Below are 21839 nucleotides of genomic sequence, written 5' to 3' on the forward strand. Positions count from 1 at the left end.
CCTAGCGGTTAATAAGACAGTCGAGGGTTGCGTGTTTATAACTTAATAGTAAACCTTTACGCATAACGAAAGACAAGCACCGAACTCGGGACCAAAAGTGCACCAACTCAGTAGGCCAAAGCAATGGATAAACAGGTGGTTGGCCCAAACCTTGGTGTAAAAAGGAGCAGCAGCAGTAAAGTTCAAGTTCTTAAAGCTCCCATATTATACACTTTTCGGTTCTATTATACACCATATTATATGGTCTTAGTGGTCCCTAATACGTTTTTCTTTAATTGTTTGCTGAAAAAAACTTTCAGATAATTTATTGTACTATGCTGATGTTCAGCTAATCTCACAATGACCTATTTTTTAAAAAAGAGTTGCAGGTCCCCTCGTAAATATACAATCTTTGAGCACCCCCCGCCCCCTGTCCGGAAGCGAAGCCAGATACGCCTCGCCCTCTGTCTGTCAGGGCCGTGGACCAATAAGAAATAGGGGTGTGGGCTGCACAGTGGAAGCTTCTGGCTTTACGGTTTGTGAGGTCAGAAAAGGGGATAATTCTGACTGGAGTGTTTTGGGGGGGAGGGGTGGGGGTTTCAGAAAAGGGGAGAGTGAGAAAAGGAGAGATTGTTATTTTTTTTGATATTTTGGCAGTCTCTAGACACACCGTGGACGCATGGATATGTTGGAACACATTTAAAAAGTGCATTTAGCATAATATGGGACCTTTAAAGGTCACATATTATGCTAAATGCACTTTTTAAATGTGTTCTAACATATCCATGGGTCCACGGTGTGCCTAGAGACTGCCAAAATATTTTAAAAAATAACAATCTCTCCTTTTCTCACTCTCCCCCTTTCTGAAACTCCCCCCCCCCTCCCCCCCAATATACTCCAGTCAGAATTCTCCTCGTTTCTGACCTCACAAACTGGAAAGCCAGAAGCTTCCACTGTGCAGCCCACACCCCTATTTCTTATTGGTCCACGGCCCCGACAGACATAGGGCGAGGCGTATCTGGCTTTGCTTCCGGACAGGGGGCGGGGGGAGCTCAAAGATTGTATATTGACGAGGGGAGCTGCAGCTCTTTTTAAAAAATAGGCCATTGTGAGATTAGCTGAACATAGTACAATAAATTATCTGAAAGTTTTTTTCAGCAAACCATTAAAGAAAAACGTATTAGGGACCACTAAGACCATATAATATGGTGTATAATACTACCGAAAAGTGTATAATATGGGAGCTTTAAGGAAATGGATTTGGCTCCTGTGCCGCCTTGCAAGTGGACATGCCTGGCACCTACATGTTGCTGTGCAATAAATTGACCATTCAATGGAAAAACCATTAAGAAATTAATTTGATATAACTTTAACCATTATAATGGCTTATATAAAGTGGCTATGGTAACGCATATTTTGGGCATTAAAGATCCCTAATAATATCTGACTTTCAGTGAATCCATGTTGGCATCTTAGTTGGCGGTTTAGGAGGTAGGCTACACAACTAGAACTAATGCATTCTAAATACAACAGTCCTGGAATAAATCATCCATTTATGAAGGTCATAATGTCTATGTTTTGTTTAAATTGTTAGACATTTGTTGAAATTTATTTTCAGGGGCTGCCATTATTTTGTCCACTCCAACTCCAAAAAAATTATAATGGATCCAAGTTAAACGGCACCTAAAAGTCTCAAGCTTCAACAATTATCATAACGTTCACGGCTACAACAAAAATGAATGTTATAACCTTCATGAATGGAGGTTTTATTGCAGCACGCAAGTTCAGTTGTTGGGCCACAGCAGAGATGGTATGAGCTGAAACTGCACACCGAGATGAACATATTGGTTTACAACCGTGTTATGGTCCATTACACTCACATCAAGATATCTGAATGATCCATATTGAGCTTTGGTGTGGCAGTTTTACAGCCATGTCCGACACATGTCAGCTGGCTATAAGGTAACTTAGGTTGAGCGTGCTGCATCAAGTGAAAATATTAATAATTGAAATAGGGATGTCTATATTATTATCGCCTTTTCCCCCTTTCTGCACCCTGTGGTAGCCTACCTATATATTTTTCCATAGAATGATATCCGATTGTTCACCCCTCCCCCCCAACAAAGCCAGGTTCAGTTGAGAACAAAATTACATTAAATGCATTTTTTTGTAAAAACAGACAAAACTAGAGAAACACCTTACTGATGGCACATTTTTCTACTCTTCCAAACATTTTCAGATATTCATTCTTTACACCGCCAACATGTTCCAGTTGTTTAGCATCCGCAAGGTAAAACTGGCAGTGCATTAATGTCACAAACATTAAATATGTTCTCCGATGTCCTCCGTGTTGTTTAAATGGTAACATTGTCCCTTCCCATGTCTTCAGAACATCGACGATAGCGCGCGCGCGCGCGCACACACACACACACACACACACACACACACACACACACACACACACACACACACACACACACACACACACACACACACGAGTCTACCATAATGTCAGCAAGCTGACATTAAAAGTTAACCAATTCACTTTGCCCCCAAGACCAACTTTCCTTTAATGGACACAGATGAAATAATTAGCAACAGAGGTAAAAAATCTTAATTCTTTTACCCTGTCAGCACAGTCTGCAGGCTGAGACAAAACAGGTCTTATGGCTTGTTTATGTGCACAGACACAGAGCAGATGATTCCAGTGTCAAGTGTGTGTCTGCAGGTCTGGAGTGTGTTGGAACTTTATTGCTCGTTGAGTTAATTCCACTTTTCTGAAGAGATGGTTGGGTCTTCTGAGCCCTCGTGCATGAGAGGCGTCCCGTTGCTCCTCTCCACCGCTTTGGAAATACGAGACTTACAGTTCTACAGACAGATCAGAATATAAGGCCAGAGTTGAAACGACAAAAGGGAGTCAGGAGAAAATGGGAAATAAGGAATGGGAATTAAGTGCAGAAGATAGAAGGGAGAGGGAAAGAAGAGAAAACGGGTTAGTAATTTCTAAACTAGCAAAAAGAGCTAAATGAGATGAGAAGAAAAGCCCAAAAACCCATTTATCCGCAACAGAGTCCAAATGTCATTTTAGCTTAAAAGCAGACGAAGCAAAGATGACCAGACACATCACTCAGGTAGACGGATTTACGAATTTATTCATGTTAGTTGTGACAAAAATAATATAAAAAAAATTTCTGGAAGTGTCATACAAAACGGTTAGCCTAGAAAAATTATGAAAAAGAGTATAATCACTATAGTTTAACTGAAATCTGAAGACAAAGACAATAGTTTGAAAAGAATGTTGTCCCTTTAATAGTTTCTTGTAATGGTCATCCCTTACCAGTACTTACGGTACAATATTTGCTATAATTCATTAATGTCGTCAATTGGTGGGAGTCGATGCATATTTTACCCATTGATAAGGAAAATCAGTCAACACAATCACACATACACACAAACTGCAAAATTATGACAGCACTTCCTGCTCACAGCAATAACAGGCTGCATGTGTGTGCGCAGGCAAGAGGGAGTGACACAGTGCATGCCTTCAACACACACACATGCCAGAGTAACAAGTCAGAAGAAATGTGGCAAGGATCATGACCCACTCCAACCACAGGCACACATCTGGATTGCTTTTAGACTGTCCAACACAAGCACACAATCTGACACACGCATGAGCTAACGGCACAGAGAACATAGAAATGTAGAGTGCCCTATAAACTAAGGAAGAATTGGAAAAAACAACAGGCTAATTTACGGCATTTGGGTAATTCCACAACTTGACCCGTTCATAGCATGAGGCAGTCTGAACATTAAGACCTTGTTTAATGAGATCTAAGGAGTTTGATCAAGGTCACCTCTTGATGCTCTGTTTCAACATCTGGCATGGATGAAAGCACACATGTATGCTATTTAATACGCGTCTTAATTCTGAGTTAACAGGGGACACTTTAAAGCTCAAATAATGAGGATTTGCACGCACACAAATTTAATGTGTTCGATAAATTATTATCAAACCTAGACAAGTAGTTACCAACACTAATACAAGAGATAGGATAGGACCAGAAATTACATACTCCAATTCACTGATAAGCTAGGGTTGAAAGCTACAAATGAAATCCACCCCTTTTCAAACCTAGCTTAAATTGTGGCCAGGTGCAACACTGTGTGCAGGCAAACTTGAGATATTAAGAAGAGGAGATACACTTTGAGCAGGAGTGGAAGGGTTTGAAATCGCAAAGAAAAGAGGAAGCGCAAAGAGGGCACCTTTTGCACATACAGTATGCGGAGGCCGACAAACATACAAACACGTATTAAGCATAAATGCACTCCTATATCCATCAGAATACTATTTTTCTGATGGATTAATTTACTCCCATTATTTCAGTTTCTGTTAAGCACAGTGGAGTGAATGGCACACATGTTTTGGCTTTGCCTTCTACAGTGTGTATCAGTTGTTCAGCTTTAACCTGAACAATATTACATGAGTAGAGTTGTCCTGTAAGACCATCAGCAGGGACACATATTTTAAAGGAGCTGTAAGCGGAATTGTTCTTTTAGCTAACTTCCTGTCAGTTACTGCAGTTAGCAGTCCCCTCGCTCGTCCCTACGTCACCACATTAATGCACTGCGGTCTTCGAGCAGCAAGTTATCTAGCATCATCTCGATCTATAAGTGTAATAAACATGATAAAAACCATCAAAACAGACATTGGGAAGGATTGTTACCTGCTCCGCCATTGTAGGCGCATAAACATTCACCCATGTGTCGCTCTGGCGTGCACCAGCAGTGAGACCATGAGTGAGACGGGTGCGGACGGGTGTCGGTTTGTAGCGTTCTCTCTTATGATTGGATAAAATTTCGGGATACTACATAAAGTTTAATTGCTCATTACATACAGAGCAGCTGACTGAGAGATTGGCTTTATGAAACGCGCACATCGTGTAAGTGATTACCGTATGAATAAAGAGCGATTTAACACTTATATTAATATAAATAAACCGCTTACTTCACCTTTAATAGTAGCTGCCACCTGGTACACCTGGTAATACATTGACTGGCATTGTTGACTTACAAGATGCAACTCTGGAGCAAAGTTCAGGCTTGCAGTATCGAGTAGGAGGGTTTTACACACTGCAGATTCTGCCCCCTCCACCAATCAAGACCCCCATTAATCCAGCAATTAAAGAAACATATTAGCCAATTTTGATAGTTAACTAAACTCACAAAGGATTGGCTTCTTTCTTTGATAATAATGTGTTGAATATTTATTTCCTCATCTTAAATACTGATGTAGGTTGTCTTGACTGTTGCTGTGATTAGCTCAGCCCGGTGGGGGGGGGGGGGGGGGGACGACACCTTAATCATCCTCAGCTTCAAATTCACAACATATAATTGCATCATCCTGGCAACAACCCGACTCAAATTAGCAATGAGTCAACATGAGCCAGGAAGGTGGAAGGTGTCAATCATATCAAGGAGGTGGACACTACACAGTCTTTGATATTGTTGAAATGACACAGTCTTCATGGGATTTAATTTGGTTGGTAAAGTGTGATGCAGGAACTGCAATATGTAAAAAATCCGAGAGTCACACTGTCATATAACAGATGCCAATCATTCGACACAGAGCCGCAATCTATAACAAGATCTGCCGTCACAGCAACAGGGTCAGTTCGTCAAGTTCACCACAGCTTCACTGTGCTTGTGGTGGGTTTTTAACCACCTCCGTGTTTAACAACGGTATCTGTTCTCTGTTCTAGTTTGAACACTAATTTCTGAAATGAAAAGCAGAAGTGCATGCTATTGTCAAAGCAGCGAAGTAAAGGACAAAGTGTTAACTGTAGTGACTTCACAGTGCAGTTGCTTAAGCCTTGAGCTGATAAGTTTAATATGTTAGATAACTGTTGCTTATTTACACATTCAGCAGTCATGGAGAAACCGTAGCTTTCATTTGGAGTCACATTTCTGGTCACTTGGCCAACTCAAGTGCAATATTCAAAAAATGTTTAGCTCGGCTTTTGGTCTCCAACAAGATATTTACAACTAGTCTTGAATATCTTGTTCTTAAGCTAATAAATGCTGCACAAAATGTCACAATCTAACAATGTTTAAGGTTAGGTGCTAAGCAGGTAGTGTGCGGAGGGGTTTTAGGGCTTTTTCACTGCAAGCAGCATGCGGCTGAAAATGACAATATGAGAACAGTTAGGTTGCTGAACAGCTAAAGGAGCTCAAACTTGCTCTGTAAAGCTGACAGGAGTTGTAGATTCAGGAGAAAATCCTTTTTCAACTTAAATAGATACATTGAAAAAACAAATATAATAGTATATGGTTTGGTTAAGATGTTTTTTTTGTTTGTTTTTTTAAAATCTGATTAGCATAGATTGTGTTTTTTACTTTTGACATTTCCAAGAAGGACTTTTAGATTATTTTGAATGAAAGATAAAACCAAAAAATAAGAAGCTGCATTTCAATGGTTATCACAGCATGGCTCTGAAACTGAGTAACAGAGGAAAAAGGTTGTGCTGTATATGGTATATGTCTCAGTGTGGAGTCCTTAGTGCTTAGAGGCTGTTTTTATCTTTGTGATTGCTGTCGCTGCCTCCGTTGCTCTCAGACAGTACCTCATGCTCCATGGTGTTAAAGGTAACCCCAAAGTCGCTCTCTTTGGCTCTTCCGCGCCGGCAGAGGAAGCACAGGATCTCTTTGAAGGTCTTCCTCATGTCTCTGTCCCTGAAGCAGTAGATGATGGGATTGACGAAGGAGTTGCACTCGGCCAGCACCAGGCAATACTTCTCATAGCGCAGCACCTTACAGCTTTCACAGCCCAGACCGTCCAGCAGCAGCACCACCAGGCCAGGCGTCCAGCAGATCACAAAACAGCCTGTCAAGAGGAAGGGAAGATCAAAAGGGACATGAGGTCGTTAGAAGACTTGTTGTCATTACACTAGAATTCAACTCCAAAAAGTCACCCATCAAAGAGGGAAAATGAAAATGAATGGACAGAGTTGTAAAGAATGTGAATACGTAAGGGGGCAGCGAAAGGGAGAAAGGAAATGTACTGTAAATTCCTCTGTAGACAATACACACACACAGATTGAGTTTAGACTGTATGATAGGATTTCACTATCATAATACTTGATTAGGCGGCTCAGGAATTCATTATGTGCACACATTGGCATAACAGCACAAATATATGCACACGTTCAAGCTGCAGGCAGAAATGTGAAAAAGATGTGGTAATACGAACTCACACGCACAATGTGTAATGCATTCCTCAGTGCCTGACCATAACCTTAACTTGTCACAGCTACATGCTTAACCTCATATGTAAATCTAAAACCAAGCCTTAACCCCCAATCAGCCATTTGAAAACAGGAGGAACAGCCAAAATGTCCTCACTGTCAAGGTCAAAAACTCAAGTTGGTGCTCGCAAACATAAAAGGTCAAGATTATACTCCCCACACACTCCCAGTGTTGTCATATGGGCAGGAGAGAAGCTGTTTTCTGTCACAGTAACTGAACTATGCAGCTCCCTGTCAGGGCATGCTCAGGGTTTTTCTTGCCCAGCTCGCATGCCAGAGGTGCTGAATCCCCGCTGCTGAGCGACGGGAGAAAGACAAGTAACATTTTTAAAACGTTAAGGAATTTAATCTAAAGTTCAAAATGCGAAAGCAGGAGCAGGGGAGGCTGGGACAAAGAGAAGAGGAACAGGCCAGCACAGCAGAAAACAAGAGGAATCGTCGGGAGAAAGAGGGAAGGAGTGAATGTGTGCGGTGACTAAATTCTGGTTAGACAAGTACAGACAGGCCGAGAGGGGAGCCTGCTGCATTCATAGGTTAAAGACGCTGGCCGCCTTTTTTTTTATTTCACTCTGTTGGTTCAGAAATGTCTGCAGCTGTGCATGAAACTATGTCATCAAACCACATCCTGACGGAGAAAAAACTAAGTGAATACAGGAGATAGAGAGCGGAAGCTTTTATTTCTTCAGAAAAACAAAGTAAAAACAATAACTAAGAAAATGCAACTGAGATGCTGAATATGATTCTTTCAAAGTAAAAATCTTGACTTCAAATTTGAGTTGTTAGATTGAGAGAGAGTGTGAGTGAGTGAGTGAGTGAGTGATTTATAATGTAGGTCTCTAGGTTTTTGGTTTCCTGCTCAGCCCATTGTGTGTGTGTGTGTGTGTGTGTGTGTGTGTGTGTGTGTGTGTGTGTGTGTGTGTGTGTGTGTGTGTGTCCTCACCCAGGATCATGGAGACTGTCTTCATCAGGTTGAACACCGTCTCTTTGCGTCTTATCTGGGACGTGTGCTCCCTCATCTGCATGCTCTTGTGCCTCACATAGATAAAGATGCGGGTGTAGACGGCCACCATGATCATGAAGGTGAGCAGGTTGAGGAGCCCCCAGAACACCAGGTAGCTGCGGCTGTACATGGGCGCCATGGTGGAGCAGTGTTCCAGGTCACACAGGCAGTGCCAGCCCATGGTGGGGATCAGGCCCATGAGTATGGCCACCACCCAGATGAACGCGATAATGACAAACACACGCCGTGTGCTCATCTTACTGTGCAGCTGCATGTTGAAGATGGTTTGGTGACGCTCCACGGCCACAGCCAACAGGTTGAGGACTGAGGCTGTCAGGCTGGTGTCGATCAGACTCTGTCGCACAAACCACTGGTTCTTAGTCAGCTTACTGGTCCACGGCCCAGTGTGGAACATCAGGTGGAGGTAGGACACACCTGTGAAGCGGAAACAGTTCCAATAGAGACACACCTTTAACCAAACAAACATTTCACATTGGTGTTTTGCAATTACAAGATCACCAATTTTACAAGACATTAGATTCCTTTTACAATGTTGATTTTAAGATATCATGAAGAACTGTGCCAAATTGTCGGAAGTAACCGCATTAAAAGGGTAATTTTCCTACTCATGAGGGAAGCAGATCTTGACCTGTTAAGGACATATTTCATGATGAAAGTTACAACACTTGCAGCATCTCTTTTCTAAGTCCCTGAGCTGTGTTTGATCTGGAAACACATACCAGAGTCCCGAAATATCACTGCCTGCAGGGTTTATCAAGTTAAAATGAAATGTGGCCAAAAAGGTTGAGTTAACCTTCATAACATGCATGTTCAATTACATATTTGCTCAAATCAACACTGATGCTCTTCCTTGCTTTCTGCTATAGCGAGCAGCAGTGACAGTCTTTGCTATAGGTTTGATAGTGCTGACTGAAACTGTCTCAAAAACCCCACTTAATGTCAAGCGTCTCTTTAAAACCTGATACAAAAATATCTGATATTTAACATTATGGCCAACTTATTTTATATCACATTTTTGTGGCAATGCAATATCTTTCCTTTTCCCTTTCTTCTCAGAAACTGTTCCAGTGCACTGTTCTAGTCTCCAGCAGCACTAAACCTTGATAAAAGGCATATCCAAGCAGTTTAAATATGACAAAGTTTACTTTATATTCATATCATTTCCAGTACAATAATAACTCAGTCACACGTGATTAAAAAATGTGTACCTGAGAAGAGGTCTGACAAAGCCAGGTTACCCAACAGGTAGTAGATGGGAAAGTGAAAGCGTTTGTTTTTTAAAATGGCGCACATGACCAAAAGGTTGGAAAAGATGACGACAAAGCAGACACTCATTCCCAGAGTGACGATAGTATAGTCACGGCTGCGCCAGTGGGTGCTGATGTTCTTGCCACTCTTTTCATAGAAAAATGTGACGGTATGGTTGTAGTAGCATCCCTCTTCGTCGTCATGGTCTCTATCCATGTTGAGATTATATTATCTGGAAGGTTTGGGGATCAGAGAAGAGTTGAGGACAGGGAGTAGAGGTAAAGGTCTAGGGTGCCATTCAGACTGGCCCTATCTGTTGGGTTAGAGATCAGCATGCCATCAGCTGGACAGGGGAAGAATGGAGGGATCCAGTTTGAAGTGTGAGGCCGTCTGATCCACTGGTCCTTAATCTGTGGAAAAGATTATGGATCAGTTAGTTGTTTAAGACAAAAATAACCACTATGCATGAATTCATTTCAAAATCAATTTGCTAGTGCTCCACTATAAACCAAATGTATTAAACTACCAATCTAAATGTATGCATGTATGTGTTAAATGTATTACATATTTTAAACAGGTTAATGCTACAATGCTCAATAGTATCTAATCAGAGGAACAACCATCCAATCAGCCCAGTTCACAGGTCGAGAACATGCCAGTTGTGTGAACTTTGACGAACCCACTATAGGACATTATGTACCTTGAAGGCCTAAACACACACAGATCATATTTAAACTCACTCGGGTTAAAAATATATACAGACAATGCAGGAAGCTAAAGATAACCGTTACTGGGGGGGTTCTTGTGGTTGTGTTAAATGAAGGTATTGCAAAAGTTTAAACCAGAAAATCTTGATTACCAGCATATTTATAATATTACTAGTATCTAGGTGATGAACATCTATACATGCTGACAAGTCCCAACAGGAACATGGGAGGCTTTTTGATAGCTCACTGGAGTGGAAACATGGCCAAAAACAATGTGCTTTAATCTTCTATTTACCGTAAACCTGTACGGGCGGCATGGTGCGTTTTGAGTCAACATCACTCCCTCACACATTCTCCATTTCCCTGCTAAAGCCAGCGCAGCATGAAGGCGCATACTGTACCATCCACTCCAAGTGGAACTCTCTCGACAATGGAAACAGCAGAGCAGCTCCGTACAGCAGAGACACACCTCACAATTACACAATCCAGCTATGTAACTCAATCTCAATCCAAACATGCACAACACACACACACACACACACACAGGGTGGGAGCCTCAGTGACCCACTATCCAACCAAAAGAGTGTGTGGAGACAGATGCCAAGTCAAAACAGAAAAATGTGGAGAGTGAAGTGAGGCTTAAGAATGAAATAATGGATGAGACAACTAAAAGAAAAGGGTTTGATTAAGGAAATAAAGTTAAACTGTTCAGGAAAGTGTGGCGAGAATGTGAATGTCAAAGAAAGAATATGTCTTTAGCCTACAGTTACCTAATAAAGCCTTTGTGGTGTGTGCAAATAAATGTTTGAGTTTGTGGCTGACCTCAACAGTGCCAGTTCTCATCCGTGTGTTGTGCAGACAGCAAAAAAGTCCTCGGTGCTCAAAGGTTTTTTCCCCCCGTTTCTCTTGACTGCCTCGACCGCTGTCAGAGACATGAGCCGTCATTCAAGTACTGATACTAAGGTTGATCTTTGACACCAGACCCTACAGATCGAAGTCATGTGTACACAATCACTGCATTTCTTTCACATGAAGTGCACCGGAACCATCATAACAGCACCATCCGCTCTAGGAAAGGCACCTGCCAGGGTTGATCTTTTCTCTCCTGGCTGGTACCAACCTTGATACCTCAGCTGAGGTTTAATTTACGTGAAAATCATTATGATCCCTTTCACTTAAAAAGGTGAACTCCACCTAACAAAGTCTTTTAAGCTCATCTGATTTCTTGGGTCAACATGGGTTGGGGTTGAATGCTACAAATTAGTGAATTGAATTAACATGGATGGATGGTGGTGTGGTGTTAGTACAATTCTTTGTAGACCACTGCCTTACTCTGCTTGAGGCTCCAGACTACATTAGCTAGTAGGGTAGTACACCTGAATAGGGTTGCAAAATTCCGGGAATTTTCAAAGTTGGAAACTTTCCATGGGAATTAACGGGAATTTATGGGAATTAACGGGAATTTTGAGAATTAACGGGAATAAACGGGAATTTACTCAATTTAAAGCAACCCAAATGCACTAAATTCTCCTAACTATGTTATTTCAGTCCAGGCAAACGTTCTAGACTGTAAAAAGCAGTTTTTTCAACTAAGTTTTAATATATTTATGAACATTTAATTTCAAATCAGATTTTTTTTTAAAGTTTATTGAGATACCCAACTTGATATCATAAATTGATTTTTACTAGACCAGGTTTACAGAGGCTTAAGCTTTGATTTTAAATATAGTTGGGGACAATATATTTTAGCATAATCTTGACTAAAACAACCAGATTTTATGCAAGTACACTTGGCAAATTGCACATAGCACACATCCTACTGCAGGGGTACTGAGGCCACGTCCCCTACATGCTCTGTGCATTCCTCCATCACATGGTGGGGGGCATTTGACTTTATTTATTGAATGGGTGGGGTCAGACAGATGAGTAATAATTTACTCAACATTCATCTTTTTGTTGTTCAGTGAAATTATTGATTGTTCATAAAATAATCAACTTGATAAAGTTCTTCTTACAAATAAATCTGTTCAAATGTAATGTTTTTTGATTGTATAATTTTGCATGGATGTCTGCCTATGACCAAACATAGTGTTTAAAAGTTTAGATTTATGGTTGGTTATGAAAAAAAAATCATTTAAATTACCGCCATTTTGTTAATTCCTATAATTTCCAATTTTGAAAATTCCCAAAATTCCCGAGCGAAAGTTCCCGTGGAAAGTTTCTGGAAACTTTCCGGTAATTTACCGGAAACTTTCCACCCCTTTGCAACCCTACACCTGAATATCCAAACCAACTGTTGGTCCACACGTTTTTTAGGGGGTGTAATGCACCAGGGGCCTGTTTCAGGTAGCTGGTTTTACATACTCTGAGTTTAATCCTGGTCAACTCAGCGCAGGGTTGATGAGCAACTCTGGGTTTTCAGTTTCAGAACAGTGGATCAGCGTTGGGTCAATCAACTGAGCGTGTTCACTCTGGGTTGAGCGCGTGCGTAAAAGCCATTGTCAATGGATCGCTGATAACATGATTCACCATGGAAACAGGAAAAACAAATGCTTGATCCTCCCACTTCACCACTTCTCAAAAAAGAAAAGAAAACCTCTCCGCTCCTCCCACTAGAGTCAGAAATATTAACGAATGAGCGTATGGTATGGAGAAGAATTAACAGGGATATTGTCTCATAACTCTGATCTAATCACCTCGGCAAATCAGAAAAAAAAAACGGGCAAACCAAAGAGCATCATTGCTTCCATATGAGAAGCAAAAATAGACTGAGGTTGCGTTCCGAATCGCATACTCTCTTTTTTCTATTCTACATCCGACGATAAAAAGAGTCTAGCTAGCTATTTAACGAGGCTCGTCTGTTACTTTGTGATCACGCAAGTGAACAGTAGCCTAACGATCGCGTGCAGCCGCAGAATTACATTTCAACCTGACAGAGTCTGTTCAGTGGCACAAACGTTAAACTCCTGTTAATAAAAAATAATAATAATGAGATACATAGGCCTACAATACAATAGGTTTATTAATCTGAATGTAGAGCATGTTCGCGAGGTGTAAGGTGGCCGCATATGAACGGCACGAGGGCTGAGAACTATGCTACTGATCAGATAAAGGATCGATCAAACGTAAAATCATCAGGAAATGATAAAAAACATCCCGATGGAGATTTCTATGGAGTGATTTTGCTTCGAACTGTACAGGATCACGTTGTGACAGTGACACTCTTTCTTCAGTCAGAGCTGCAGCGTAAAGTGAAAACAAACTCAGAGTACAGTGTTTCCCCTACCATTATACAGGCCTGGCGGGCCCGCCAGGCCAACGGGACCCCCCGCCAGGCCAACAGCTGCCCAAAAAAAAAAAAAAAAAAAAAAATGTAAAAAAAAAAATTATTTATTTATTTTTTTTGTCTGCACTACGCCGCGCGATGCACGTGTGCATTCGGAGCGCACATGTCAAACAGGGAAACATGACGAGAAAGAACCTTCCTTTATAGGTCCATGGTATAGGCTACACTGGAGATATTTAGGACTCAGTAACAGGGAGTTGAACAGGAAAAAGTGATGAGCAAAACTTAGAAAGTTAAAGTCGCTACGTCGCCATGGCAACCAATCTGTATCAACAGCTGAGACAGCGCAGCAAGTTATCTTGAAAACAGCAGGCTATAGTAGCCCTACAAGCTTTATTTTTTGGTATTTTCAATGCTACTTTATTTTTATGTTTTAAATTGAGAACTAGGCTACATGAAATATAATGGGTCAGAATACAAAATGTTGCTTATTTTGCACACATTTTGATTGATAGGCTAATCATGATGTGTAGCCTAGGTTAATTCATTTATTTTAAATGAATATTTGATAAATTAAAGAAAATGTTTCATGATCCAGATTATTCCAGAAATTAATACTAGACAGGATATACCTGTCTATATTAGGTCTTCGTGTTTATTGTATTTTATTTTCATATCTGTGTTTTTCTTCAATAGTTTATATGGCTTGTTTCTCCAAATTATTCCATAAAATTGTTTTAGGCAGGACATATGACAGCTGTTTACAGAGCAAAAAAAAAAATCAGATTTAGCTTCTCAAAGTGCACCAGTTTGATGCATTTAACTTAAAAAAGGTAAAGGTTTTCTTCCGCAGGGGCATGCCCCAAGACCCCACTAGAAGGTCCATTCTCCCCCAGCAGTCTCAAAAAATCCTGAGGGAAACACAAAATGTACAAACGTACCGAATGTGAAGGCATAACCCTATGCCCTGATTTGTAGCGGGCTGTCAAAAGAGGCTCATCCATAATACAGTTAGTTTTGGTCAATTTCTACTACAAATTTGGTATGCACGCCGCGCGCATACTCTTTATCAGCTTTTACCACCGGGCCTAAGAATAATTCTAGGGGAAACACTGGAGTAGGTCAAATCACTTATCCAGCAGGTTAGACCCACGGCGTATGTTGCCGTAGTAACTGACTCTCGGTTGCGCTGAACCTGCTACCTGAAACGGAAAACCCAGAGTTTCCACTAACTCAGAGCGAACAAACTCTGGGTTACCTCAAAACCAGCTACCTGAAACAGGCCCCAGGTTAGGATAAAGTAAGAAGATTGTTTTGTTTTTGTTTTTTGAACAGTCCATCCTGTGTCCAACATAATTTCATTCAATGGCCAGATATTGCTACTAGTATACTACGAATGAATGGATCAAAATCCGAATTTAGCCGTCAAGATTTGGACTGAAGTCTTCTTTTTAGCATCTGACATTGTCTGCATTAATGATAATTCTGCTCACTCGTGCACAATTGTAGAGCTCTTCCTTGTAAAGGACCAAAAAAAATTACGTAATTTTTCTATTCAGAATTTTGACTTGCCTTTATTACTTGCTTTATATATCCAGGATTATTGTATGCACCAATAGACCTAGGCAAATACCTTGTACGTGTAAACTAAGTTGGTGATAAACTTAAGTCTGAAAATTAGCCTTTAAACTTGAAAGGAACAAATGATTCGACTCTTACTGCTCAGCCCTAAGTGAAACTCATTCAAAAGCTTTGGGTAAACTTCTAAACTTGACCCTTAATGTTTACGAGCTGTTTGAGCACGAGTTGTGTATTCCTTCTCATAGAAACGGACATGCTACTTGTCTCTCTGACTCTGGAACATTTCACTGCAGTGCTTTCACTCTGTGTGGCTCCATTTGCATGACTATGTTTTCATGCATCGTACGTCTGTGTGTGAATGGACTGGATTGAATCAGTAAACACTAGTTTGAATAAAAACCAGTCATTACCAGAGCTGCCACGCCCGAGTCTCTTCTTCTCTTTCACTCTGAAAGTAAAGCCTTAGCTCTAGCAAGACAACTTCAACCAACATTTCTTCCCAATAGGAAAGATGTACACACACACACACACACACACACACACACACACACACACACACACACACACACACACACACACACACACACACACACACACACACACACACACACACACACACACACACACACACACACACACACACACACACACACACACACACACACACACACACACACACACACACACACACACACACACACACACACACACACACACACACACACACACACACACACACACACACACACACACACACACACACACACACACACACACACACACAGGTTAGTAGTGACTGCATGTGAGTGACAGTCTGTGACCTCTAATTCTGGGTAAAAAAAACAGGAATTCTGCTCATCTCCTCACAAGTTCCCTGTCTTGGTGTATTTGTTGTAATTACCTGCCTCCTCTAAAACGTGTTCATCCAGCAGCTGAGAAGTGTTGACACACAAGTGGTTGATCCCACCGGGTGTCACTTCATAGTAATTGCCTTTAGTCATTTAATCACACAAACACATGCACAGACACAGACACTTCCTCTCTTCAAATATCACACATGGAAACAAATGCAGTTTATCCGATATCTTTTTTTCTCTTTTTTACCAGAAGACCTGATTGCACTAAAGGCCACACGCATTTTCTGACACAATAGTTGTTCTCTTGGTAGCATAATGGTAATAACATACCATTTTTTATTTAATTCTTGATCACATAAAATACTTTGATGACACCATCAGATGAAAAATGAAAAGTAATATTCAGCCAATATATCTCTGAAGCTTTTTAAGGGTTGTATGTATATATTTTATGTATGTTAAATGTCTACATACAGATAGCCATACCATAATCAGAACTAATTCTCTAAAGTGAGGATTTGCACATGTAACAGAAAAAAGAAAAATCTTTGCATTTTAGGACGTTAGTGGGACAAAAAGAAAGCTAGGTGAAGACACTTTATGGAGGAACAATAAATTACTTCTACAATAAAAATCTTAACGGGAATCACTGACACATTATTACACACCAACGCAACACAGCCACTAGTAGCCTACAGCCTTAAAAACTGACTGGACTTGAGTCAACATTGTTTCACAGTGTCAACAAAACCTGAAGTGTAGGCCAATAACCTTCACACTGACAGGGTTTTACTGTGGGGCTGTTGTACTGTAATGCATTAGATTGAATTGGAAACCAAAACCCATGCACTGTAAAAACAGAACCATAAAAGCTTATCATGGCATTCATTTAGCTTGTCTGAAATAGAGCATAGGTGAGCCTTTTTATGCGTACGTGCCATAGTACCCCAAATATGTGCTGAGGTTTATTATTTAATAGGCTAGGCATAGTCTCTGGGGTTTACCAAAAAGAAAGCACACACGTATGAACTGCTATACTTGAGGACATTCATTGACATAATGCACTCCATAGCTCCTTAGCCTGACCATCCAAACTAAATACCCTTCCCAACCCTAAACTAAGCTTAATTCTAACGTGAACCTTAATAGCCTACCTTATTTTAACCCTCAAACTGTTCCAAAAGAGAGAACTGGCCACAAAGTCCTCACTCCTAAGGTCTAAAACTCCAATTGTTTGTAACACAAATAGTTGTAGAAGTGGGACACACACACAAAATATAGGCTATATCTTGCATGAAAGATAGATAGCACTGCCTATCATTATATTTTTCCAGAAAGGGCACGGTCAAACTGACATTGTTGAGGATGATCAAGGCTGCAGCAAAGCCCAGACTCGGTCTTCATCGCTTTGAGACAGATGCCTCAGCATGATGATGGGAGCCCCCCAGCAGAGGAACAATAAAAAAATAAGAAAGAAAAACGCAAACAAACGCACCTCACCAGCACTCACTTTACAACTTACGGGAGAGGTAGGCTATTTCATATGAAAAAGAAAATCAAAAATTTAAAAAGAGGGCAAAAATAGGAACTCACTTTTTTCTTGTCTCTATGACCTCGCTAGTCAAGTAAATCCAGCCCAGAGTCCTCGTCGAGTTGAGAAACAATGTCGTAGGCTTCCCGAAGTCACCTCCGGGCACGAGGTGGAGAAACAAATAAAAAAAAAAACTATTATTCTCTTTTTGTTGTTGTTCTTCTTCTTCTCCTCTGTTTTTACCGAGTCTCCATTCCAGTCATGTTTTCTTTTTTTTAATCTTGCTAAAGTAGCCTAATCACCGTCACCTGTGTTCGGACTTCTCCCACCCTTTGTTTCCGGTATTTTGAGCGGTTGCTACCTGTGCGCAGTGATCCAAGCAGTGAGTGAGTCGCACGGAGGAACAGAAAGGGTGCGGCACGGTCCTCCTCCGCTGCTGCAGCCACCTCTCTTACAAAGGAGCGGGTTTGAGCTCTTTGGTATGCTGCTCCTGCCAACCTGAGCGCATAGTATCCGCCCCCAGCTGCTACGAGGAGGCACAGCAGCCAATGACAGTGGAGCTAAACAGCGAGCAGGGATTCTTTAATTCAGGCGCGTTTATTTGATTTTGACAGCGGTGTGAAGTGATGCCCAAGGTCAGCCGAAGGTTAGCACTATGTTTCCCATGGCTGCATATTGTAGTGAGGTAGTCCTAGGAGGATGTTATTGGATGTAATGCAAAGTATGAATGTGAGCTCTGAATACAATTTCCATTTTGAAAAGGAACTTAGCCCACCAAAGGACGTTATAGACACAAATTCAATAGCAAAAAAAGTAGGAGCATCATTGTGCAGGCCTCAGCCTGGAAAGTAGCCTAAGTTACTCAGGTATCATATTTCTATTTTACTTGAGTATTTATGTGGCCATACGTACACTCCACTATATTAGGGATATGTTGTAGGCTACTTTTTAACCTTCTAATTTTATTTAAATAGCTTAACAAGACTTTTAAGTGACTTTTCCGATATTTCAGATTAATAACATGTATAGAAGGTCTTATTAACAAATACATTCTGATGTATTATGTAAATTAAGATAATAATTTACTGATCCTTAAGCGAAAATGTAAGAGCTACAAAGCAGTATATAATGTAGGCTAATTAAAATAAGCATAAACCCTACTTTTACCAGGGATGATGCGCCAATAATTCTAATCCAATAGCACAATATAAATACATTATTCTGAAAGATGAGGGCTTTTACTATTTGATATTTCAGTTTTCTCCTCTTAGTTATTTATTCCTGTTTTATAATGTTCCTTCCTTTCTTTAATTGTTTTCTTTTAAAAGCTTCATGTGGACAGGTGTTGAGAACTATTAGCATGTTGGCTAAAACAATGAGTTGCATTTCTCTGGATCTGTGGTTAAAAATACTTTACATGTACGTGATGGCGGCGTCTCCGGTTTGATTTCTCAGTAAAACGACATACTCGCTTTCCCCCCATGTTTCCTGTCATCAACTGTTTATTAGCCTACTGAATAAGGGGGAAATGCCTAAGATACTTTCATATGCCACAACTGCTTTCAGTGATGCGTAGGTAGAAAGTCCCCATAGAATAACCATGAAAAACTGAGCCTACCTCTGATTTTTTTATTTGTTTTTTGTATGTCCAGTGCAGGTTTTTTCAAATCTTAGTTTCTGCCTTCCTTTTGCTACATAGCTTAACTGATCCATGCCATTATTTGTATCTCTTCAGTATCAGAGTTACTATATGGGCATGCTAAATGCTGATGCCACATTTTTGATGGTAAGGTAAGCTATTGTGATATCATCCTTGAGCCAATCTCTTACCCCTATAGGTTGTAGCCTGTGGAGTTCTTTCTTGATTTTGATGCTGCTTTGTTTGTTTGACATCTGGTTAGTGTTCTAATGGGTCAGAATTACAACCATGTTACCATGAGATATTGTTCCCTTACCTACAGCAGAATTACTAATACACAATTCTTCAGGGGATAATAAATCCATTGCCAGATGTACAACGCTGCATCATTTAAAACCTTTCTTTGTTCAACTGACATTTCCTTCATCCTCATCTGAACCAAATCTGCCTCTAGTACAGTACAATAATGACAATAGCAGCCGCCTTAGAAACAGCCCCACTAACCTTCAGCAACAATGGGCTGTCAGGCTCATGTTTTATTCAGAAGATGAAGGCGCAAGGCCTGCAGGAAGCCAATTTCACCACCACAGCGAGAGGGCTGTTTGTATGTTTCTTTTTTTACACCAGACAAATGTCAGACACAAAATGAAGCTGTGGCTAGTTATCTTGTTTGTTTTTTCTCTCAATAATTCGGCACAGGACTACAGAATATAAACCTGCATCGTAGGTCTAGCTGTTTGCACATGAGATTAACGCAATCAAGTTTATGGCACTTCAGAGGCTTATCAGAGCTGCAGACCACTGTCTCATAATGAAAATTATGGGAGATTAAAAAAATTAAAAAATAAGAAAAAAGGAAAAGATCGGGAGGAAATAACAGGAAGATTGCACGGCAGACAGAGATGGAGCAGGAGTGAAGAGGCAGGGTTAGGAAAAAGAGGATCCTCTTTCCTGTTTACACAAATGGTCCGGGTCTGTGGAGGTTAGCATGAGAGAAATGTGACAGGCATGTTTGTTCAACATGTACAATCCGCTCTCCTTATTAGGCGGTTCACATGTCTCAGTGTGCAGCCGTTGTGTGTGTGTTCCAGCAGTCATAGTTTCCAGCTTGATGTAGCGACCCTCTCTTATTTCCTCTTAGCGTCACAGACAGCTGCCCAGAAGCGGCATACTCTGTCGCTATGGTGACAAGGATGCTGATTGCCCTCTGTGCCTGCCACACCTGTTTTTTCACCTTACATTACCGAACACATCTTTCGTGTTAGGGCATAATACCGAACAGGCCGGGGTTACCAACCGGCCAGAGCCGAGTTCTGTCACATCAAAGGTTTGAAATGTGCTGTTATTGCACCATGAATTATACGTAATGGCAGTTTTGTTGTGTGAACACTCAACTGTCTCAACGGAGCAGGATTTGTGTACCTATAGATCAATAAGATCCACAATGCCTTGGATGATTTTTTAGCATTAATAGTTTAACCTAATGGTTTTGAGCTGATAGTGTTAAAGTCCTGCTCAAACTAGCACAGTAAATGAGTTTGATTCACCGGATGTGGAGCAGTCAGCGGCTTTAGTTGTGGTGATGCCATATTTCATATGGTTTCCTATTTGTACAACAACAGGTACGAACAGGTTTGCTACCACACTTTGTCACCCAAAGACCACTGAAATGCCAACAATGTCAGGGTTGTTCTGCAAAATTAAATTAATCTGAATTTGTTTACAAAAAGCTTGCAAAGTGCAATACAGTGCTATGCTGAGAGTGTAAACACATCGTACAAAGTTAAAAGTATTAGTGTTTTACAATAATGGGCCATATAAATGTACACTCAAATATACATAATAAACAAAACATTAAGGGTCAATTTATAAATAACTTTATGTTAGTGTTATGGCCTTATACTGACAGGTGTTTCTGTTATTTTTGCCACCTCATTTATATCAATAAGAGAAGGCTAAATTAAAGAAACATCTCTCTGTAATACAGTTCAACAGAACAAAAACTAATATATTTCACTGCAGAAGCTTTAGACTGCGTGGTACAATGCAAAGGTCAACAGCAACTACTGAATGGCCCTTTGGTGATACTGTTTCGTCCACTGCTGTATCTAAGTTCAAGGCAAGCTTTCAATCTCATCCAATTTTTCCCCCTCCAATGGTGTTGATCCACTAACAAGCCTTCATTATATCATGCTCCATAGACGTACTGGTGCTATTTATGAAACCAGGGGTTCACAAAGTATAAGTAAAATAGCATTGGCAGACATAAAGCCAAAAGGTTATTTAAAAAAAAGAACTGCTCTGACACTAAAAACGTCAAAACAGTCTAAAGGGACTCTCTATTTTAGAGCAGGAAGGGGGAGAAATGAGGAAAAGGAAATGTACTGTGGATCACAAGACAACAATGGAGGAGAAGCACAACAAGTACTTGGGATTGATTTATCAAGGCGGGTGTGCACAGAGAGCAGAGACGGAGAGGGAAGGCCCAGTCAACAGCTGAATGACAGCCAGATCACCTCCCACTGCCGCCCATCTACGCCATAAAACACACAGATCCGGAGCATGAGAGCAAGTTGCGTGTGAGCAACAGAATGTGTCAGTAAGTGTGTGTGTGTGTGTGTGTGAGTGGCGAGGGGACTTGTGCAATGTTTTCAAGTCTGTCAATTGTGCTGTATGTGTTTGCGTG

General features: G+C 40.8%; 1 protein-coding gene across 1 annotated transcript; it reads right to left on the minus strand.

The window, feature by feature from the left end:
* Nucleotides 1-716: 716 nt before the first annotated feature.
* lpar2b (lysophosphatidic acid receptor 2b) lies at nucleotides 717-17949 on the minus strand. Its single transcript, XM_080029759.1, has 5 exons — nucleotides 17577-17949; nucleotides 9513-9962; nucleotides 8224-8718; nucleotides 6603-6862; nucleotides 717-2847 (listed from the first exon to the last, which is right to left on the minus strand). The coding sequence occupies exons 2-5, from the start codon at nucleotides 9766-9768 to the stop codon at nucleotides 2743-2745; spliced, it is 1116 nt and encodes a 371-aa protein (XP_079885885.1). The 5' UTR covers nucleotides 9769-9962; nucleotides 17577-17949; the 3' UTR covers nucleotides 717-2742.
* Between the last annotated feature and the right edge of the window lie 3890 nt (nucleotides 17950-21839).

This window comes from Ammodytes marinus (genome assembly GCF_949987685.1).
Source record: "Ammodytes marinus genome assembly, chromosome: 6".
Lineage (NCBI taxonomy): Eukaryota > Metazoa > Chordata > Actinopteri > Uranoscopiformes > Ammodytidae > Ammodytes > Ammodytes marinus.